The sequence below is a fragment of the Emys orbicularis genome, chromosome 21 (assembly GCF_028017835.1).
Source record: "Emys orbicularis isolate rEmyOrb1 chromosome 21, rEmyOrb1.hap1, whole genome shotgun sequence".
NCBI classification, from domain to species: domain Eukaryota; kingdom Metazoa; phylum Chordata; order Testudines; family Emydidae; genus Emys; species Emys orbicularis.
The window spans coordinates 9,298,419-9,320,101 of NC_088703.1; the positions used below are offsets into that span (position 1 = coordinate 9,298,419).

At 53.0% G+C, this 21,683-nt stretch overlaps 1 protein-coding gene across 1 annotated transcript in view; it reads right to left on the reverse strand.

Annotated features, from left to right (window-relative positions):
* LOC135892886 (uncharacterized) overlaps window positions 1–21,683 on the reverse strand; it is a gene marked incomplete at its 5' end in the record, with an annotated part of 126,392 nt that overhangs the window by 92,795 nt on the left and 11,914 nt on the right. Inside the window, 8 exon segments of the mRNA XM_065420654.1 lie at window positions 1,231–1,554; window positions 2,181–2,510; window positions 3,379–3,693; window positions 4,523–4,852; window positions 15,333–15,662; window positions 18,496–18,825; window positions 19,554–19,883; window positions 20,674–21,003. Coding sequence (XP_065276726.1) covers window positions 1,231–1,554; window positions 2,181–2,510; window positions 3,379–3,693; window positions 4,523–4,852; window positions 15,333–15,662; window positions 18,496–18,825; window positions 19,554–19,883; window positions 20,674–21,003 — 2,619 coding nt within the window.

Consider the following 21,683-nt stretch of genomic DNA (forward strand, 5'->3'; position numbering starts at 1 on the left):
TGAGGGCAGAGCGCTCCCTGCTGAGACCCCCTCCCCCTCCCTGCACCATGGTGATGGATGTGGGTTATCTGAACACATAACACCGGCATCTTTTCTGTGGTGAAAGTTATGGTTTCCCCAAGGCTTAGCCAGGCATTCACTGCAGGAAACTTCTGATCCTCTGCAGTGAACATCGTCCCGCCAGATGGGATCAGACCCTCGCCCAGATCAAGCCCTGCCTAGGGCTGATAACGCCATCTCACAGATCAGCTGCCTCCACATGACGGCAGCATCAGGTAACTGCCAGTTGCCATCACACACGGTTCCCCACGGCTGATTGTGAAGCACCTCGACTCTCCCAGCGCAAGGATTTGGGCCATTCACCAATCCGAGTGGAGCAAAGCCCAGACTGACTGAGCCTGCAAACACCCCAAGGGTAAAATGACTCAAAGAGATTCCTGTGCCTCTGATCACTAGTGACGCTGGGGAACTTAGCGCCTCCTGCTGACAGGTCTGAACAGCCTCTAAACACAGCACCTGCCTATCAAGGACTCACTCCCTACCACTGACATGCAGCCACTTCTGGGGTGGAACAGGGCAGCTGAGAGACCAGGCACACAAACTCATGGGCTGTGTAGGAGAGGGAGTGAGGAAGAACCATGTCTCTAGTCACAGCTCTAGGAGATGTTAAAGGTTCAGGAGTAATTAGCTGAGATGGAAATTACCCTGAGTGACGGGGGGAGGAGCCCCACACTTCATAAAGGGATCCCAGGTTTCTACTGCCTCTGAGCGGCTGCAGGCTCCATTCGACCCCAAATCCCACAAATGGGATCTATGGTTACCCAGCACCCCATTGTGCTGTAGTGGGGCAGGGGGATCAGAGCGATCAGCGACGGGGAGGGTCTCTCACTGAGGCGCATGTACTGCTCCCTGCAGCGCAGGCCCTAAGTGCTGTGCTGGGGCACTGGGATAGCACAGACTGCGAGGGCAGAGCGCCCCCTACTGAGCCCCCATCCCGCTCCCTGCAGCAAAGGCCTGTAGAACTGTGGGGGGGAAATGGGGTCAGCACTGATACCATGGGAAGAGCGACACTTACTGTGTCCCCCAACCGGCTCCCTGCAGTACAGGCCTTTAGCACCATGCTGGGGCACTGGGGTCAGCACTGATTCAGGCAGGCGAGCTGGGTCTGTGCTGAAAGCTTCCCAGCCCGATCCCTGCACCACCCACAGTGACGTGACGGAGGAGGGTTACCTGAGCACTCGACACCAGCATCTTCTCCATGGTGACAGTTATTGTCTCCCCAAGGCCGAGCCCTGCATTGGGAGAGGGCAGCTTCTGTCCCTGTGCAGTGAACATCATCCAGCCAGATATGGTCAGATCCTCGCCCAAACTGAGCTCTCCCAGGGGCTGATAACACCGTCCCACAGCCCAGCTGCCTGCACACGACTCCAGCATCAGTTATGTCCCAGCTGTCATCACACACGGTTCCCCACTGCTGGTTGTGAAACACCTCGACTCTCCCAGCGCAGAGACTAGAACCATTAGCCAGTCGGATTGGAGCCTGCTCTGGAATGGCTGAGTCTGCAACTGGGCCAAGGGAATAAACACTCAGGGAAATTCCTTTGCATCTGATCACTAGTGACATTGGGGTACATAGCACCTCGGATCTGGTCAGTCTCTACACATACCAATTGCCTGACACGGGCTCATTCTGCCCTACTAATATACAGCCACCTCTGGGTGCGAACGGGCAGCTGAGAGACAGGCCATGAAAACACATGGGCTGTGTAGGCGCGGAAGTGAGGAGAACCCTGTCTCAGTCACAGCAGTGGGGGATGTTAGAGGTTCAGGGGTAATTAGCTGAGATTGAAATCACTACGATGGGGGTAGGAGCCCCACACTTCATAAAGGGACCCATGGTTTCTACTTCTCCTGAGCGGCTGCAGGCTCCATTCGACCCCAAATCCCACAAATGGGATCTACGGTTACCCTGTGCCCCATTGTGCTGTAGTGGGGCAGGGGAATCAGAGCGATCAGCGATGGGGAGGGTCTCTCATTGAGGCGCACGTACTACCTCCTGCAGCACAGGCCCTAAGTGCTGTGCTGGGGCATTGGGTTCAGCAATGACTGTGAGGGCAGGGCGTCCCCTAGTGAGTCCCCATCCCGCTCCCCAGAACACCCACAGTGATGGAGAGGCTTACCTGAGCACACAACACCGGCATCTTCTCCGTGGTTACAGTTATGGATTCCCCAAGGCCGAGCCCTGCAATTGGAGAGGGCAGCTTCTGTCCCTGTGCAGTGAACGTTATCCAGCCAGATGGGATCAGAGCCTCCTCCAAATCGAGCCCCCCCTGGGGCTGATAACGCCGTCCCACAGCCCAGCTGCCTGCACACAACTCTGGCCTCAGTTAAATCCCAGCTGTCATCACACACGGTTCCCCACAGCTGGTTGTGAAGCACCTCGACTCTCCCAGCGCAGCGACTTGGGCCGTTCACCAGTCGAAGCTGAGGCTGCTCTGAAATGCCTGAGTCTGCAAATGCCCCAAGGGAATAAACATTCACTCCATCTGATCACTGGTGACCCTGGGGAAAATAGCACCTCCCACTAATGGCTGTGAACAGCCTCTGCAACTGCCTGTCAGGGGTTCACTCCCCACCACTGACATGCAGCCACCTCTGGAGTGGGACAGGGCAGCTGAGAGACCAGGCACACAAACTCATGGGCTGTGCAGGAGAGGGAGTGAGGAAGAACCTTGTCTCCAGTCACAGCTTTGGGGGATATTACAGGTTCAAGCTGACAATTAGCTGACATGGAAATCACCCAGAGTGTGGGGGGGAGGAGCCCCACACTTCATAAAGGGATCCCAGGTTTCTACTGCCCCTGAGCAGCTGCAGGCTCTTTTCAACCCCAAATCCCACACATGGGATCTACGGTTATAGAGCACCCCATTGTGCTGTAGTGAGGCAGGGGGATCAGAGCGATCAGCGATGGGGAGGGTCTCTCATTGAGGCGCACGTACTGCTCCCTGCAGCACAGGCCGTAACTGGGAGGCACTGGGGCCAGCACTGCCTTCAATGGGAGGACTTTATTCTTGAAACCACCACCCTGCCTCCTACAGCACAACAGCCGTCACCACCCTGGGACACTGGGGTCAGCACTAACTCCAGGGGGAAAGGCCCCTTGTGTGGTCCCCAAACTGCTCCCTACAGCACAGTCCCTTCACCCACATGGGGGTCAGCGCTGACTGCGAGGGCAGAGCAGTCTCTCAGGAGCCCGCACGCTGTCCCTACTGCACAGGCCTCTGGAACAGCACTGTTACATTGGGCTCTGAACTGACTGCCCCCTACTGACCTCCTACCCCACTCCCTGCAGCATCCACCGGGATGGAGGAGGGTTACCTGAGCACACAACACCGGCATCTTCTCCGTGGTGACAGTTATACTCTCCCCAAGGCCGAGCCCTGCATTGGGAGAGGGCAGCTTCTGTCCCTGTGCAGTGAACGTCATCCAGCCAGATGGGGTCAGATCCTCGCCCAAAGTGAGCCGCGCCTGGGGCTGATAACGCCGTCCCACAGCCCAGCTGCCTGCACACAACTCCGGCATCCTGTAGGTCCCAGTCATCATCACACACGGTCCCCCACTTCTGGTTGTGAAGCACCTCGACCCTCCCAGCGCAGCGACTCGGGCCGTTCACCAGTCGGAGCGAAGTCTGCTCTGAAATGCCTGAGTCTGCAAATGCCCCAAGGGAATAAACACTCAGGTAGGTTCCTGTGCATGTGATTGCTACTAACGCTGGGGAACTTAGCACCTCCCACTGACAGATCTGAACAGCCTCTAAACAGAGCTCCTGCCTGTCAAGGACTTACTCCCCACCTCTGATATGCAGCCACCTCTGGGGTGGAACAAGGCAGCTGAGAGACAGGACCCAGAAATTCATGGGCTGTGTAGGAGAGGAATTTAGGAAGAACCCTGTCTCAAGTCACAGCTGTGGGGGATGTTACAGGTTCAGGCAAATTAGCTGAGATGTAAATCACCCGGAGTGACTGGGATAGGAACCACAACTTCAAAAAGGGATCCCCGAGTTGCTACAGGATCCATTCAATGCCAAATCCCACAAATGGGATCTATTGTTCCTCAGCGCCCCATTGTGCTGTAGCGGGGCAGGGGGATCAGAGCGATCAGCGACGGGGAGGGTCTCTCACTGAGGCGCACGTACTGCTCCCTGCAGCGCAGGCCCTAAGTGCGGCGCTGAGGCACTGGCTCAGCACTGACTGCGAGGGCAGAGCGCCCCCCACTGAGCCCCCATCCCGCTCCCTGCAGCACAGGCCTGTAGAACTGGGTGGGGGAAATGGGGTCAGTGCTGACACCGTGGGAAAAGCGACACTTACTGTGACCCCGAACCGGCTCCCTGCAGTACAGGCCCTTAGCACCATGCTGGGCCACTGGGGTCAGCGCTGACTCAGACAGGAGAGCTGGGTCTGTGCTGAAAGCTTCCCAGCCCGATCCCTACAGCACCCACAGTGAAGTGATGGAGGAGGGTTACCTGAGCACACAACACCGGCATCTTCTTCATGGGTACAATTACTGTCTCCCCAAGGCTTAGCCCTGCACTGGGAGAGGGCAGCTTCTGTCCCTGTGCAGTTGACAGTATCCAGCCAGATATGGTCAGATCCTGGCCCAAAGTGAGCTCCGGCAGGGGCTGATAACGCCGTCCCACAGCCCAGCTGCCTGCACACGACTGTGGCATCCTGTAGGTCCCAGCTGTCATTGCACACAGTTCCCCACTTCTTGTTATGAAACACCTCGACTCTCCCAGCGCAGCGACTCGAACCATTCACCAGCCGCAGCTGAGTCACTTCGGAGATGCCGGAGTCTGCAAACACCCAAGGGAATAAACACTCAGGGAGGTTCCTGGGCCTCTGATCTCTTCTGTTGCTGGGGAATGTAGCGCCTCCCGCCAACGGGTCTGACCGGTCTCTGCACACATCCACTGCCTGTCAAGGGCTCCCCACCACTGACCAGGCTAATCACTTGGGCAATGTTGAAGTTTGTCCACTCCCCTCCCAGCCAGCTCTCACCTAGTTATGCAGACTGGACTTCAGTCTGACCTACTGCTCCCACTAGAGCACTTAAAAAGATCATCCCCTGCACAGCTGGCAGGAACCTCCTGGGGAGCAGATTTACACCCTCACTCATGGTGCTGGTATTCGCTCCAGTGCGATACTGTGCAGTACCGTGGGGCAGATGCTGGCATAAGCATCTTGGTGATTGTGAGCTCAGCACAGTCACCCGTGTCATTAATGGTTGCCTTAGCCTGACATCAGAATCGAATTTACATGTGCTGGCTCCATAGCTCCCTGAAAACGTCACCTAGAGTCCAGGAACAAACCATCCCGATATGTAGAAAGAATAGTAAATATGGCAGGTGACCAGCTTAGCTTAACAGTGAAATCCTTGCTGATCTTAAACACAAACAAGAAGCTTACAAGAAGTGGAAGATTGAACAAATAACCAGGGAGGAGTACAAAAATATTGCTCTGGCATGCAGGGGTGTAATCAGGAAGGCCAAATCACACTTGAAGTTGCAGCTAGCAAGGGATGTTAAGAGTAACAAGAAGGGTTTCTACAGGTATGTTAGCAACAAGAAGAAAGTCAAGGAAAGTGTGGGCCCCTTACTGAATGAGGGAGGCTACCTAGTGGCAGAGGATGTGGAAAAAGCTAATGTACTCAGTGCTTTTTTTGCCTCTGTCTTCACAAACAAGGTCAGCTCCCAGACTACTGCACTGGGCAGCACAGTATGGGGAGGAGGTGACCAGCCCTCTGTGGAGAAAGAAGTGGTTCAGGACTATTTAGAAAAGCTGGACAAGCACAAGTCCATGGGGCTGGATGCGCTGCATCCGAGGGTGCTAAAGGAGTTGGCGGATGTGATTGCAGAGCCATTGGCCATTATCTCTGAAAACTCATGGGGATCCGGAGAGGTCCCGGATGACTGGATAAAGGCTAACGTAGTGCCCATCTTTAAAAAAGGGAAGAAGGAGGATCTGGGGAACTAGAGGCCAGTCAGCCTCACCTCAGTCCCTGGAAAAATCATGGAGCAGGTCCTCAAAGAATCAATTTTGAAGCACTTAGAGGAAAGGAAAGTGATCAAGAACAGTCAGCATGGATTCACCAAGGGCAAGTCATGCCTGACTAACCTAATTGCCTTCTATGAGGAGATAACTGGGTCTGTGGATGAGGGGAAAGCAGTGGACGTCTTATTCCTTGACTTTAGCAAAGCTTTTGATATGGTCCCCCACAGTATTCTTGCCAGCAAGTTAAATAAGTATGGGCAGGATGAATGGACTATAAGGCCAATAGAAAGCTGGAAAGATCATTGGGGTTAACGGTTATTGATCAATGGCTCCATGTCTAGTTGGCAGCCGGTATCAAGCAGAGTGCCCTAAGGGTCGGTCTTGGGGCCGGTTTTGTGCAATATCTTCATTAATAATCTGGAGGATGGTGTGGATTGCATCTTCAGCAAGTTTGCAGATTACATTAAACTGGGAGGAGTGGTAGATATGCTGGAGGGATAGGATACAGGGGGACCTAGACAAATTAGAGGATTGGGCCAAAAGAAATCTGATGAGGTTCAACAAGGACAAGTGCAGAGTCCTGCACTTAGGATGGAAGAATCCCATGCACCGCTACAAACTAGGGACCGAGTGGCTAGGCAGCAGTTCTGCAGAAAAGGACCTTGGGGTTACAGTGGATGAGAAGCTGGATATGAGTCAAGAGTGTGCCCTTGTTGTCAAGAAGGCTAACAGCATTTTGGGCTGTATAAGTAGGGGCATTGCCAGCAGATCAAGGGACATGATCATTCCCCTCTATTCGGCATTGATGAGGCCTCATCTGGAGTACTGTGTCAGTTTTGGGCCCCACACTACAAGAAGGATGTGGAAAAATTGGAAAGAGTCCAGCGGAGAGCAACAAAAATGATTAGGGGCCTGGAGCACATGACTTATGAGGATAGGCTGAGGGAACTGGGCATATTTAGTCTGCAGAAGAGAAGAATGAGGGAGGATTTGATAGCTGCTTTCAACTACCTGAAAGGGGATTCCAAAGAGGATGGAGCTAGGCTGTTCTCAGAGGTAGCACATGACAGAACAAGGAGTAATGGTCTCAAGTTGCAGTGGGCGAGGTCTAGGTTGGATATTAGGAAAAACTATTTCACTAGTAGGGTGGTGAAGCACTGGATTGGGTTACCTAGGGAGGTGGTGGAATCTCCTTCCTTAGAGGTTTTTAAGGTCAGGCTTGACAAAGCCCTGCCTGGAATGATTTAATTGGTGATTGATCTTGCTTTGAGCAGGGGGTTGGACTAAATGACCTCCGGAGGTCCCTTCCAACCCTGATATTCTATGATTCTATGATCCCCCTTAGAACTGCCTGGAGCGCAGGGACGCCTGGCAGGAACCTGCTGCGCATGAGGCTGACAATGGTTCCGACCAGGGCAGAGGCAATGCACACTCCCTACAAGCAGGTCGGCCCCCTCCTGAAGCAAACACCTGCCCCTGCGGTTCCTCTTGACTTGCCACGACTGACTTGGCAACATTGTTTTGTGGCAGCCATTGCTGCACTCCTGTCTAGTGCTGCCAGCCCAGTACCAGTCTCAGATGAATGATGGCAAAGCTGGGCTGACAGCTGTGTCCCCACAGAGGGGCGGCAACTCTGGGATAGAGAGACTGGCGTGCTGATGGATTTTCAGAAGCCCTAACTTGTATCTCTCTATTTGCAACCTGGGACGCAGATCCTGGACTAGGCTTAACGGGCCGCTGACTGGACTGGCCAGAGGGACGGCTGCGATGCAGAAATTTGGCTTAGCTCGATCTTCTCAAGCAGCCGTTACGTTTTCAAATTGCTATTGGAATTGAAATGAGAAGTAATAATACAACAACTAGAAGTGCCTGGGTTCTAGCCCAGGGTGTTCCATGGGCTCACAAAGTGACCTGGGGCAATGCTCTGTGTTTGGGTCCTTCTTCTGTTAAGCATGGATAATACCTACCCACCATTTCATATGGGTGTTGTTTTAAAATTAAGGTTTGCACAGAGCAGGGGAAAGGTAAATTGTTCTGGTAAATGATAGGTAACTTTTTTTAATAGTGGCTGAAGGTGTAAAAAGAATGGTAAGGAATGACCAGGGAATAAAGTGGGAGGATGAGAGAGGGCAAAGGCTAATGAAACAAGAGGTAGGGCAGCAACACAGACGGTCACACACGTGGTGGAGGGGAGCCCCATTAGAAGACTGGACCTTGAGGATGCACAGTCAGATGGCTGAACAAGCTAGAGCAGGGATCGGCAACCATTGGCACGCGGTCTGTCAGGGAAATCCGCTGGCAGGCCAGGATGATTTGTTTACCTGCAGCATCCACAGGTTCGGCCGATCGCAGCTCCCACTGACCGCGGTGCACCATTCCAGGCCAATGGGGGCTGCAGGAAGCGGCACAGGCTGAGGGATGTGCTGGCCGCCGCTTCCCACAGCCCCCATTGGCCTGGAGCAGCGAACCATGGCCAGTGGGAGTTGCGATCGGTCGAACCTGCGGACACTGCAGGTAAACAAACCGGCCCGGCCTGGCCCGGCCCGGCCCGCCAGAGGCTTTCCCTGATGGGCCATGTGCCAAAGGTTGCCCATCCCTGAACTAGAAGTGAGCAAGGTTGAAATGAGCTCTCCCCTAACACCTAGTGATGAGCTGGGAAGGGGAAAAGGCTTCAGGACCAGACAGTATTTACATGAACACACCCATTCTACCTAGGTATCCAGCAGGTATCCAGCAGACAGAGCTGTGTTGGCTGGTGTTGGGTTACAAATCACTGGAGTACTGAATACAGGGGCAATGAAATGTTGTTATCCTGATTGTCTGAGTAAAGGGCAGCAGAACAGTGCGTAGCCTGCCCTGACTGAGGGGTCACCCACAACTGAACTGAACTCATTAACCAGGGGGCTCAGACACCAGACCCCTATCAAGAGTGAGAGGGGGTGGAGATGGGTGTTCCTGCTGAGGGGTGTGGGCGCTGTGTAAGGGGTCTAGGAATGGTTCAATCTGCCCCTCCCCTCAAAGATAGAGTTAATTAAGGCTCCATTAGGAGTCTTTTTGGTTTCAGTGATCACTAGAGCTGAAATGACCTGCTGTGAGACAGTGTTTTTGCCCAGCTGCTTCAGCACTGAGGTTTCCCCACTAAGAGGTGATGGTCACTGAGAGCTGGGTGGAGCCTCAAGAGAGCGACCTGCAGAGGTCACAGTAGAGCGGCCGGGGGCAGCAGAAGGTGAGGGTGAGCAGAGTGGTGAAATGCTAAGGGAAATTAGAGAGGCTATCAAAATTAAGAACCCAATAATAGTGGGTGATTTCAATTATCCCCATATTGACTGGGAACATTTCACTTCAGGACGAAATGCAGAGATAAAATTTCTTGATACTTTAAATGACTGCTTCATGGAGCAGCTGGTACGGGAACCCACAAGGGGAGAGGCAACTCTAGATTTAGTCCTGAGTGGAGCGCAGGAGCTGGTCCAAGAGGTAGCTATAACAGGACCGCTTGGAAATAGTGACCATAATACAATAGCATTCAACATCCCTGTGGTGGGAAGAACATACCTCAACAGCCCAACACTGTGGCATTTAATTTTAAAAGGGGGAACTATGCAAAAATGAGGGGGTTTAAATTAATGGAGATATCCCATCTCCTAGAACTGGAAGGGACCTTGAAAGGTCATCGAGTCCAGCCCCCTGCCTTCACTAGCAGGACCAAGTACTGATTTTGCCCCAGATCCCTAAGTGGCCCCCTCAAGGATTGAACTCACAACCTTGGGTTTAGCAGGCCAATGCTCAAACCACTGAGCTATCCCTCCCCCCAGTTAAACAGGGGGTTAGTTAAACAGAAGTTAAAAAGTACAGTGACTAAAGTGAAATCCCTGCAAGCTGCGTGGGCGCTTTTTAAAGACACCATAATAGAGGCCCAACTTCAATGTATACCCCAAATTAAGAAACACAGTAAAAGAAATAAAAAAGAGCCACCGTGGCTTAACAACCATGTAAAAGAAGCAGTGAGAGATAAAAAGACTTCCTTTAAAAAGTGGAAGTCAAATCCTAGTGAGGCAAATAGAAAGGAGCGTAAACACTGCCAAATTAAGTGCAAGAATGTAATAAGAAAAGCGAAAGAGCAGTTTGAAGAACGGCTAGCCAAAAACTCCAAAGGTAATAACAAAATGTTTTTAAGTATATCAGAAGCAGGAAGCCTGCTAAATAACCAGTGGGGCCCCTCGATGATCGAGATACAAAAGGAGTGCTTAAAGACGATAAAGTCATTGCGGAGAAACTAAATGGATTCTTTGCTTCAGTCTTCACAGCTGAGGATGTTAGGGAGATTCCCAATCCTGAGCCGGCTTTTGTAGGTGACAAATCTGAGGAACTGTCACAGATTGAAGTGTCAAGGCTTCATCAACAAGGCTTTTGCCGCCCAAGCGCCAAAAAAAAAAAAAAAAAGAGGCTGGCTGAAATGCCGCCCCTGAAAATGTGCCGCCCCAAGCCCCTGCTTGGTTTGCTGGTGCCTGGAGCCGGCCCTGCGCTCTCCCCTTGAAGTCAGTGCTGGCCCCTGTGACCCAGTACGGGGACAAGGGGCCTGTGCTGCAGGGAGGAGGGCTGGGTGTCAGTAGGGGGCACTCTCCCTTTGCAGTTGTGCTAGTCCTAAGGCCCCAGTGTGGTGCCATGGCCCCCTAACATGAGGAAGCCTTGTCTGTGCCCGCTGGGGTGCCGCTCTCCAACTCCCGCAGCCACAGGCCACACAAGCCGTGCCCTCTAGGCCTCGCGGAGTGGCCTCTCTCCAGGTTGGCAATAGGCACATTCCACCCCCAGCCCTCCACGTGTCTCCCTGCAGCACCCAGCCCCTGTCCCACTGGGCATTCACAGCACTCACAGATCCACTGCTCCCAAAGGAACAGGGCCCCCATCTGACCATTTCCACCTCCCATCTCTGCCCCAATCAACGCACAGCCTGAGATCACTTCATAGTCACACCAAGGATAAGTGATTACACAGAGAGTAGAGATTTGAGGGGTACCAAGGAGAAGGGTTGGAAAGAAATGGTTCCATGGCCAATAAAATCATACCACGCTGACTAGAGGCTAGACTCATTGAACGAGATATTTTTCTGTCTGGTAGAGCAACACTCACCCCACAGTCCTTCCAGGGTTTTACTCCAGGCTTGGCTGTGATCTCCTGTTCCTGAGACAAACGCTGTCAGATGCCTCCTGGGTGAAAGGGAGCTCTTGTCCCCTCTCCTCTTTCTTTGTAGGTACAGACCATTGTCTCTTCCTAGAGGAGGTCTCTCTTCGGAGACTTGTGCTGAGGGTCCTTTGTCTTTGTAAATTCTCAGGCCCCCACTGTGCCCAGACAGTGAATACAGCCTGTCTCCTCGGATGTGCTTTGTTCTATGTGCTGATTGGCTCAACTGAAGGAATTGCCATGGCGCAGGTGACAAGCTTCCCTTCAGCACTTCTGGAGCCTCATATTCTGTATTTTACATCTCTCTTCAACTATGTCCCATACAAACATCTTGCTCCCGTTAGGTCGACCAGCGGGCTGCTGGCTCTTGGTAGAGACCTCACAAAACACCTCTGGTGAGCTATTGTGCATATATCTCATCCAGGGGATCCCTGTATAACTCTAGGTATCCCTGTGCCCTCTGCCAGTTGGCGTTTAGTTATCCCTGGGCCAGACTCCTCTGCGACGCAATGGGGACCTGGGTAACTGCAGCTTCCACTGGTTGGATTTGGTGTCAACGGAGCCTGCAGCCGCTCACTCAAACAAAAAATCTAGGTCCAATTTCTCAAGTGTCCGGTTCCTAATCACTGTGTTCCGGCAGATTTCCATCTCAGGGAATTAGCCCTGAACCTGTAACTTCCCCAACAGCTGGACACAGGACACTTCCTGTCCTACACAGCCTAAATATTTCCCTGTCCTGTTTCTCAGCTGCCCTGTCCTACCCCAGAAGTGGCTGCATGTCAGTGGGGGGAGTCGTCTTCTTTTGCGTATTTCACAAGTCCATATCTATGTAACCCTTCTGCCAGGTGGAGTCAGCAGCGACCAGGGCTGGATTCAATATCTAGGATTCTAGGGGTTCCTTTTCAGCAATACTACAGAACTTGCTTGAGTTCCCAGCCAGTAACCTGAGACTATTACACACCACCCCCTGGGTGCTTCTACGAGGCAAAGCTTCCCCTCTCGCAAGCACAGAGTTTCAGTGCAGAAAAGAAACTCTTTAATAAAAGGAGGGAAGTAACCCAGCATTAACTTGGGAAAACACCGGAAATAGGTAAAACCATGAGCAAAACACCTATCCCAGAGTACACTGGGCAGTGTCTTGCCTCAGGTTCTAGAGTCCAGCAACCCAAAGTTCCTTTAAGGTTCCCCTCCCTTCTCCCTCCACCGCATCCCACTCACAGTGGTTGTCCTTGGTTAGTGAAGACCCAGAGTTCAGAGGTGCACCTGTGTGACTGCACCTCCCACCATGGGGGCGGGGAGGAGAGCGCCTGGCTCGCTCTGCTGTCTGGGTGCTTGCTTTGGTGGCAGCTGCTCTGCCAGCCACTCACCATAAGAACATAAGAACGGCCGTACCGGGTCAGACCAAAGGTCCATCTAGCCCAGTGTCCTGTCTACCGACAGTGGCCAATGCCAGGTGCCCCAGAAGGAGTGGACCAACAGGCAATGATCAAGTGACCTCTCTCCTGCCATCCATCTCCATCCTCTGACAAACAGAGGCTAGGGACACCATTCCTTACCCATCCTGGCTAATAGCCATTAATGGACTTCACCACCATGAATGTATCCAGTTCTCTTTTAAACATTGTTATAGTCCTAGCCTTCACAACCTCCTCAGGTAAGGAGTTCCACAAGTTGACTGTGCGCTGCGTGAAGAAGAACTTCCTTGTATTTGTTTTAAACCTGCTGCCTATTAATTTCATTTGGTGACCCCTAGTTCTTGTATTATGGGAATAAGTAAATAACTTTTCCTTATCCACTTTCTCCACATCACTCATGATTTTATATACCTCTATCATATCCCCCCTTAGTCTCCTCTTTTCCAAGCTGAAGAGTCCTAGCCTCTTTAACGTCTCCTCATATGGGACCCGTTCCAAACCCCTAATCATTTTAGTTGCCATTTTCTGAACCTTTTCTAGTGCCAGTATATCTTTTTTGAGATGAGAAGACCACATCTGTACGCAGTATTCGAGATGTGGGCGTACCATCGATTTATATAAGGGCAATAATATATTCTCAGTCTTATTCTCTATCCCCTTTTTAATGATCCCTAACATCCTGTTTGCTTTTTTGACCGCCTCTGCACACTGCGCGGACAACTTCAGAGAACTATCCACGATGACTCCAAGATCTTTTTCCTGACTTGTTGTAGCTAAATTAGCCCCCATCATACTGTATGTATAGTTGGGGTTATTTTTTCCAATGTGCATTACTTTACATTTATCCACATTAAATTTCATTTGCCATTTTGTTGCCCAATCACTTAGTTTTGTGAGATCTTTTTGAAGTTCATCACAATCTGCTTTGGTCTTAACTATCTTGAGCAGTTTAGTATCATCTGCAAACTTTGCCACCTCACTGTTTACCCCTTTCTCCATATCATTTATAAATAAGTTGAATAGGATTGGTCCAAGGACTGACCCTTGGGGAACACCACTAGTTACCCCTCTCCATTCTGAGAATTTACCATTAATTCCTACCCTTTGTTCCCGGTCTTTTAAACAGTTCTCAATCCATGAAAGGACCTTCCCTTTTATCCCATGACAACTTACTTTACTTAAGAGCTTTTGGTGAGGGACCTTGTCAAAGGCTTTCTGGAAATCTAAGTACACTATGTCCACTGGATCCCCCTTGTCCACATGTTTGTTGACCCCTTCAAAGAACTCTAATAGATTAGTAAGACATGATTTCCCGTTACAGAAACCATGTTGACTATTGCTCAACAGTTTATGTTTTTCTATGTGTCTGACAATTTTATTATTAACTATTGTTTCGACTAATTTGCCCGGTACCGACGTTAGGTCTGTAATTGCCGGGATCATCTCTAGAGCCCTTTTTAAATATTGGCGTTACATTAGCTAACTTCCAGTCATTGGGTACAGAAGCCAATTTAAAGGACAGGTTACAAACCTTAGTTAATAGTTCCGCAACTTCACATTTGAGTTCTTTCAGAACTCTTGGGTGAATGCCATCTGGTCCCGGTGACTTGTTAATGTTAAGTTTATCAATTAATTCCAAAACCTCCTCTAGTGACACATCCTGCACCGGGGGCACCCTGGGGCCACTGCGGTTTGCGTCGGGGAGCAGCGCCCGCACCTTATGGCCGGGCGGGCTCTAAGCGTGGGACACTCGGGCTGGGGACTGCCCCTCGGGGCACACGGAGCCACCTGCAGGTGCCGCAGGGTAGCCGCCCCCCCCAACGCCGCGGCAGGGGCTGGGCAAAGCAGCCAGAGCCACCCAGGGACTGCGGCAGGGCGGCCAGGAGCAGCAGCAGCAGCGGGGCCGTAGAGGGCAGGGTGATGCTGTGCGGGGCCCGCGTCCCGCTCTCCGGGGCTCTGCTCCCTTTGGGGCTGCCCTGCCCCAGCTCCTCAGCCCCCTGCCGGGACGGTCCTCCGGCTCTGTCCTCCCCAGTCCCGGCCGGTCCTGGAGGCGGGAGCCCCGACTTGAGGGACCCTGGGCTGAGGCGCGGCCCGGGAGCCCCGCTGCTTACCACGACCCTCCCAGCGCTGGACTGGCTGAAGGCGAGGGGGGAGGAGGCAGAGTCAGCGCTGGTGGGGGGAAGCCCAGCGGTGGGGTGGCATGTGGTGCGGGTGGGGTGGGGGGGAGAGCCCAGAGTTGGGGTGGCAGGGGGTGCAGGTGGGGTGGGATGGGGGGGAGAGCCCAGAGTTTGGGCGGCAGAGGGTGCGGGTGGGGTGCGGGGGAGAGCCCAGGGTTGGGGTGGCAGGGGGTGAGGGTGGGGGGTGAGAGCCCAGGGCTGGGGTGGGGGGCAGCCAAAACATTTTTTGCTTGGGGTGGCAATAAACCTAGAGCCAGCCCTGGGAGAGCGTCCCCTACTGAGCCCCCATGCCGCTTCCTGCAGCACAGGCCTATAGATCTGCACAGGGGAATTAGGGTCATCACAGCGTGTGAGAGGAGAGCGCCCCCTACTGGAACCGCCATATTGCTCCCTGAAGCACAGGCCCCAAGCACCATGCTGGGGTTAGTAATGGCTGTGAGGGGACAATACCCCGTAATGAGCTTCCCACCCTGCTCCCTGCAACACGCACAGTGATGGATGAGGGTTACCTGCGCAAATAACACCAGCATCTTCTCCATGGTGACAGTTATTGTCTCCCCAAGGCCGAGCCCTGCATTCGGAAAGGCCAGTTTCTGTCCCTTTGCACTGAACATCGTCCAGCCAGATACGGTCAGTTCCTCGCCCAAATCGACCCCCTCCTGGGGCTGATAACGCCGTCCCGCAGCCCAGCTGCCTGCACACGACTCCAGCATCAATTATGTCCCAGCTGTCATCACACACGGTTCCCCACTGCTGGTTGTGAAGCACCTCGACCCTCCCAGCACAGCGACTTGGGCCGTTCACCAGTCGGAGCTGAGTTACTTCTGAGATGCCAGAGTCTGCAAATACCCCAAGAGAATAAACACTCAGGGAGGTTCCTGTGCATCTGATCAGTAGTGATGCTGGGGAACGAAGCACCTCCCACTGACGTGTCTGAACAGCCTCCACACACAGCTACCGCCTATCAGGGTCTCACTCCCCACCACTGATATGCAGCCACTGCTGGGGTGCAGCTGAGAAACAGGCAAGAGAAATCTGGCCCAGTCATTTAGGGAGGACAGGGGGAAGAATTCTGCATCCATTCACAATGGTGCCAAATGTTACAGGTTTATGGCTCATCAGCTAAGACACTAATTGGCCAGTGGGTTTAGGGGCCTGATGCTTGACAAAGTGACCCAGGGTCCCTACTCCTTGGGAATGGCTGCAGGCTCCATTTGACACTGAATCTGATCAGCGGGATTCATAGATTCCCAAGGTCCAAAGTGCCCACTGTGACCAGCTAGTCTGCCCTCCTGGGTAGCACAGGCCAGAGACCTGCCCCAGAGTAATTCCTAGGGCAGATCTTTCAGACACATCCAATCTTGATTTAAAAATTGCCAGTGAGGGAGGATCCCCCACAGCCCTTGGAAAGATGTTCCAACAGTTAATAATCCTCATTGATACAAATTTGCACTTTATCTGTAATCTAAATTTGTCTCTCTTGAACTTCCAGCCATTGGATCTTATTAATCACTTGCCTGTAAGATTAAAGTGTCTTTTATTATCACATTTCTGTTCCTCATGATGGTAATTACAGACTGTGGTCACGTGACCCCTTCACCTTCTCTTTGTTAAACTAAACAGATGGAGCTGCTTGGGTCTATCACCCCAAGGAAGGTTTCCAAATCATAAAATACCAGGACTAGAAGGGACCTCAGGAGGTCATCTAGTCCAACCCCAAGCAGGACCAATCCCGAGTCAGATTTTTACCCCAGTTCCCTAAATAGCCCCCTCAAGGATTGAACTCACAACTCAGGGCTTAGTAGGCCAATGCTCAAACCACTGAGCTACCCCTCCCCTCAATCAAATGATCCTTTGATCATTCTCATGGCTCTTCTCTGAACCGTCTTAAATTTATCAACATCTTTCCTGAATTGTGGGCACCAGAACTGGACACAAGATTCCAGCAGCGTTCGCACCAGCACCAACTACAGAGGTAAAATAACCTCTCTACAGCTACTCGAGATTCCCCTGTGTGTGCATCCCAGGATTGCATTAGCCATTTTGGTCACAGAGTCACACTGGGAGCTCCTGTTCAGCTGATTATCCACCCCCCCCCCCCCCCCAAATCTCTCTCAGAGTTACTGTTTCCCAGGAGAGAGTCCCCCCTCCTGGAAGTGCGGCCTGTGTTCTGTGTTCCTAGATGTATAATTTTACATTGGATCATGTTAAAAGGCATCTTGTTTGCTTGCACCCAGATTACCTAGTGACTGAGATCACTCTGTGTCAGTGACCTGTCCTCTTCACTATTTACCAGTCTCTCAAATTTTGTGTCATCTGCAAATTTTCTTAGTGATGTTTTTATGTTTTCCTCCAGTCCCTTGATAAAATTGTTCAATAGTGTAGAGCCAAGAAGTGATCCTGCAGGACCCCAGTCAAAGACATTTGCCCGATGATGATTCCCCATTCACAATTACATTTTGAGACCAGGAAGTTGGCCAGTTTTTAATTGAGTTATCGTGTACAATGTCAATTTTGCATCGTTCTCGTGCAGTGCCAAGTCAAATGCCTTACAGGAATCTAGAGCAGTAGTGGGCAAACTACGGCCCGCAGGCAGGATCCAGCCCCTCAGGGCTTTGTATCCGGCCCGCGGGATTGCCACCCCCGTGGCGCCGTGGGCCCCGCGCCGCTCCCAGAAGCGGCCGAGTGAGGGTAGGGGTCAGAGGGCTCCATGCGCAGCCCTCACCTGTGGATTCCACACTCGAAGCTCCCATTGGCCATGGTTCCCTGTTCCTGGGAGCAGTGCGGGCCCAGGGCAGGCAGGGAGCATGCCTTAGTGGTGCCACGCCGCTGCTACTCTGAAGCCGCTCTAGGTAAGCGGCGCTGGGCCAGAGCCCGTACTCCAAACCCCTCCCGCATCCTGCACCCCAACCCCCTGCGCTGAGCTCCCTGCTGCATCCCACACCCCACCTGCACCCCAACCCCCTGCACTGAGCCCCCTGCTGCATCCCACACCCCAGCTGCACTCCAACCCCCTCTCCTGACAAGCTTTGGTGCTCACACAGAGCTCTTCTTCAGGTCTGGGCTCGGTGTGGTTGGAAAGCTTGTCTCTCTCACCAACAGAAGTTGGTCCAATAAAAGACATTTCCTCACCCACCTTGTCTCTCTTGTATCCTGGGATCGACATGGCTGCAACTACACTGCATACAAAAATGGCAGATGTCTAAGCACATCAAGGCTATTCCCTCCCATCTCATCAGAATAAGACACCAAGTGAGTCTGACTAGAACTCACTGGTCACAGAGTGCCCAGAGTGCTGTAGTTGGGGGGGGGGGATCAGAGTGAGCAGAGGTGGGAGAGGGGCTCTCACAGCGACGCATACACCTCAGCCTGTAGCACGGTGCCCTAGCACCACGCTGGGGCATTGGGGTCAGCACTGACTCTGAGAGAGGGCAGCCCCCTCCTGTGGTCCCCAAACTGCTCCCTGCAGAAAGGCCCTTAGATGTGACCTGGGGCCTTGTGGTTACACATAAATCTGCAAGGAGAGCAGCCTCCACTGAGCTCCAGCCCCACTCCCTGCAGCACAGCCTTTTGCATCAGGTGGTGCATTAGGGTCAGGACTCACTGTGAGGGGAGAGCACCTCAGTGAGTCCCCAAACTGCTTTTCACATGGGCATGACGAAGGAGGGTTACCTGAGCACACAACACCGGCATCTTCTCTGTGGTGACAGTTATGGTTCCCCCAAGGCAGAGCCCTGCATTCGGAGAGGGCAGCTTCGGTCCCTGTGCAGTTAACCTCATCCAGCCAAATTGGCCCAGATCCTTGTCCAAATCGACCCCCTCCTGGGGCTGATAACGCTGTGCCACAGCCCAGCTGCCTGCACACGACTCCGGCATCGGTTATGTTCCAGCTGTCATCACACACGGTTCCCCACTGCTGGTTATGAAGCACCTCGACTCTCCCAGCGCAGCGACTTGGGCTGTTCACCAGTCGCACCTCAGCCAGGTGTGGAAGGGCTGAGTCTGCAAACACCCCAAGGGAGTAGTCAGAGAGATTCCTGTGCATCTGATCCCTCCCACTGACAGGTCTAAACAGCCTCAGCACACAGTGACTGACCAACAAGGGCTCACTCCCCACCACAGACATGCTACTACCTCTGGGGTGGAACAGGGCAGCTGAGAGACAGGCTACAGAAAGCTGGCCCAGTAGTTTAGGCAGGAAATGGGGAAGAATTTGTCTTTCTCAGTTACTGCAGGTCTGAAACTTAGGCCTATGAGATTGCCCAACTAGAGCATAATGTGTCACTGCAGCCAATGGCCCACCAGCAGAGGCCACACCTGCTGACTCATCATAGTCAGGTAACTAGCAGCAGACTGTTGATTGGACACCTTCAGGTACAGAGATTCCTGTTCCCGTTTTACCCCTTATCTGAACAACCCGTTGCTAGGCCGGCTGCTGGCCAGACGCCTGGGACCAGCCCAAGTTCCTGATCCTTGTTCCTGACTCCTGCTTCCTCATCCAGTTACTGTTCCTTGCTCCTGTTACCATCCCTTGTTCCTGACGCCTATTGCCTGGCTCAGGGAGCGGTGTATGTCTCACAGCGACACAGCACACCCTGCAGCACAGCCCCCCAGCACCTCACTAGGACACTGGGGTCAGCACTGACTCAGACAGGAAAGCAGGGACTGTGCTGAAAGCTTCCCAGCCTGTTCCAGGCAGCACCCCCAGATACGTGAGAGAGGAGGGTTACCTGAGCAAACAACACCGGCATCTTCTCCGTGGTGACAGTTATTGTTTCCCCAAGGCTGAGCCCTGCATTCTGTGAGGGTAGCTTCTGTCCCTGTACAGTTAATGTCGTCCAGCCAGATGGTGTCAGATCCTCTCCCAAAGTGAGCCCCCCCTAGGGCTGATAACGCCGTCCCACAGCCCAGCTGCCTGCACACGACTCCAGCATCAGTTAAGTTCCAGCCATCATCACACACGGTTCCCCACTGATGGTTGTGAAGCACCTCGACTCTCCCAGCGCAGCGATTGGGGCCGTTCACCAGCTGGAGAGGACCTGGGTCTGGAATGACGAAGTCTGCAAGTGCAATAAACACTCTAGGAGATTCCTGTACATCTGATCACAAGTGATGCTGATAAATGTATCACCTACCACTGATGGGAGTGACTGGCCTCCTCACACAGCCACTGCATGTCAAGGCTCAGTCCCCACCACTGACATGCTGCCACTTCGGGGTGGGACCGGGCGGCTGAGAGTCAGGGCACAGAAATATGGTGACTGTGCATGACTGGAAGTAGGGGGAAATATTTGCCTAGTCAGAGCTGCGGGGGATGTTACAGGTTCAGGGGTAATTATCTGTGGTGCAAATTATCCAGTATGGTTGTGCTAGGAACCCAACTGTTGACAAAGTGACCAGGGTTTCTAGTCCCCAGGAGCAGCTGCAAGCTCTGTTTGACACCAAGTCCCACAGCTGTGATCCATGCTTACCCAGTGCCCCATTGTGCCAGAAGGGCGGGAGATCAGAGCGATCAGAGCGGGGAGGGGGCCTCTCACTGTGCCCCACACACCACCCTCTGCAGCTCACGCCCCCTAGCTCAACTCCGGGGAATTGTGAGCATCACTGACTCTGAGGAGAAAGCCCCATACCCTGCAGCACAGACCTTTTGTCAGCCAGCGGGAGGACTGGGGTCAGCCCAGACTGCTAGGGGAGAGCGCCCCCTACTGTGTTCCCAACCTGCTCTCTTCAGTACAGGCCCATAGCACAATGCTGGGGCACAGGAACTCAGATGGGGAACCAGGGGCTACACTGAAAGCTTCCTAATCCACTCCCTGTAGCACCCACCATGACAGAAGAGATGAGGCTTACCTGAGCACACAACACCAGCATCTTCTACATGGTTACAGTTATGCTCTCCCCAAGGCCGAGCCCTGCAATCGGAGAGGGCAGCTTCTGTCCCTGTGCAGTTTACCTCATCCAGCCAGATACGGTCAGTTCCCTGTCCAAACCGAGACCCGCGTGGGGCTGATAACGCCGTCCCACAGCCCAGCTGCCTGCACACGACGCTGGCCTCAGTTAAATCCCAGTTGTCATCACACATGGTTCCCCACTGCTGGTTGTGAAGCACCTCGACTCTCCCAGCGCAGCGACTTGGGCCGTTCACAAGTCGGAGTTGAGCCACTTCTGAAATGCCTGAGTCTGCAAACACCCCAAGGGAATAAACACTCAGGGAGGTTCCTGTGCATGTGATCACTAGTGACAATGGAGAATGTAGCGCTTCCCACTTACAGGTCCACACAACAGATACCCATCAAGGGCTCACTCCCCACCACTGACATGCTGTCACCTCTGGGGTGAATCAGGGCAGCTGAGACACATGCTAGGCAAAGTTGGCCCAGCTGTTTATACAGGAAATGGGAAAGAACTAGGCATCTCCCATGCACTACATATCTCAAACCCAGGTCCACGACGTTGCCAAGCTACAGCCTTACCCGTCACATCATGGTGAAATGAGGGAATAGTAGCTAATGGTCCACCAGCAGAGGCCCACCCACCACAGGCAGGTGACTAGAAGCAGACTGCTGATTGGACACCTCCAGGTGTAAAGCTTCCTGTTCCCATCCTACCCCTTGTCTGAGCAACTCATTTCTAAGGCTGCTGCTGGCCAGACCCCAGGGACCAGGTTCCTGCCTCCTCGCCCGGTTCCCGCTCCTTCCTCCCATTCCTCCTGGGGGGGAGGGATAGCTCAGTGGTTTGAGTGTTGGCCTGTTAAACCCGGGGTTGTGAGTTCAATCCTTGAGGGGCCCATTTGGGGATTTATTTGGGGATTGATCCTGCTTTGAGCAGGGGGTTGGACTAGATGATCTCCTGAGGTCCCT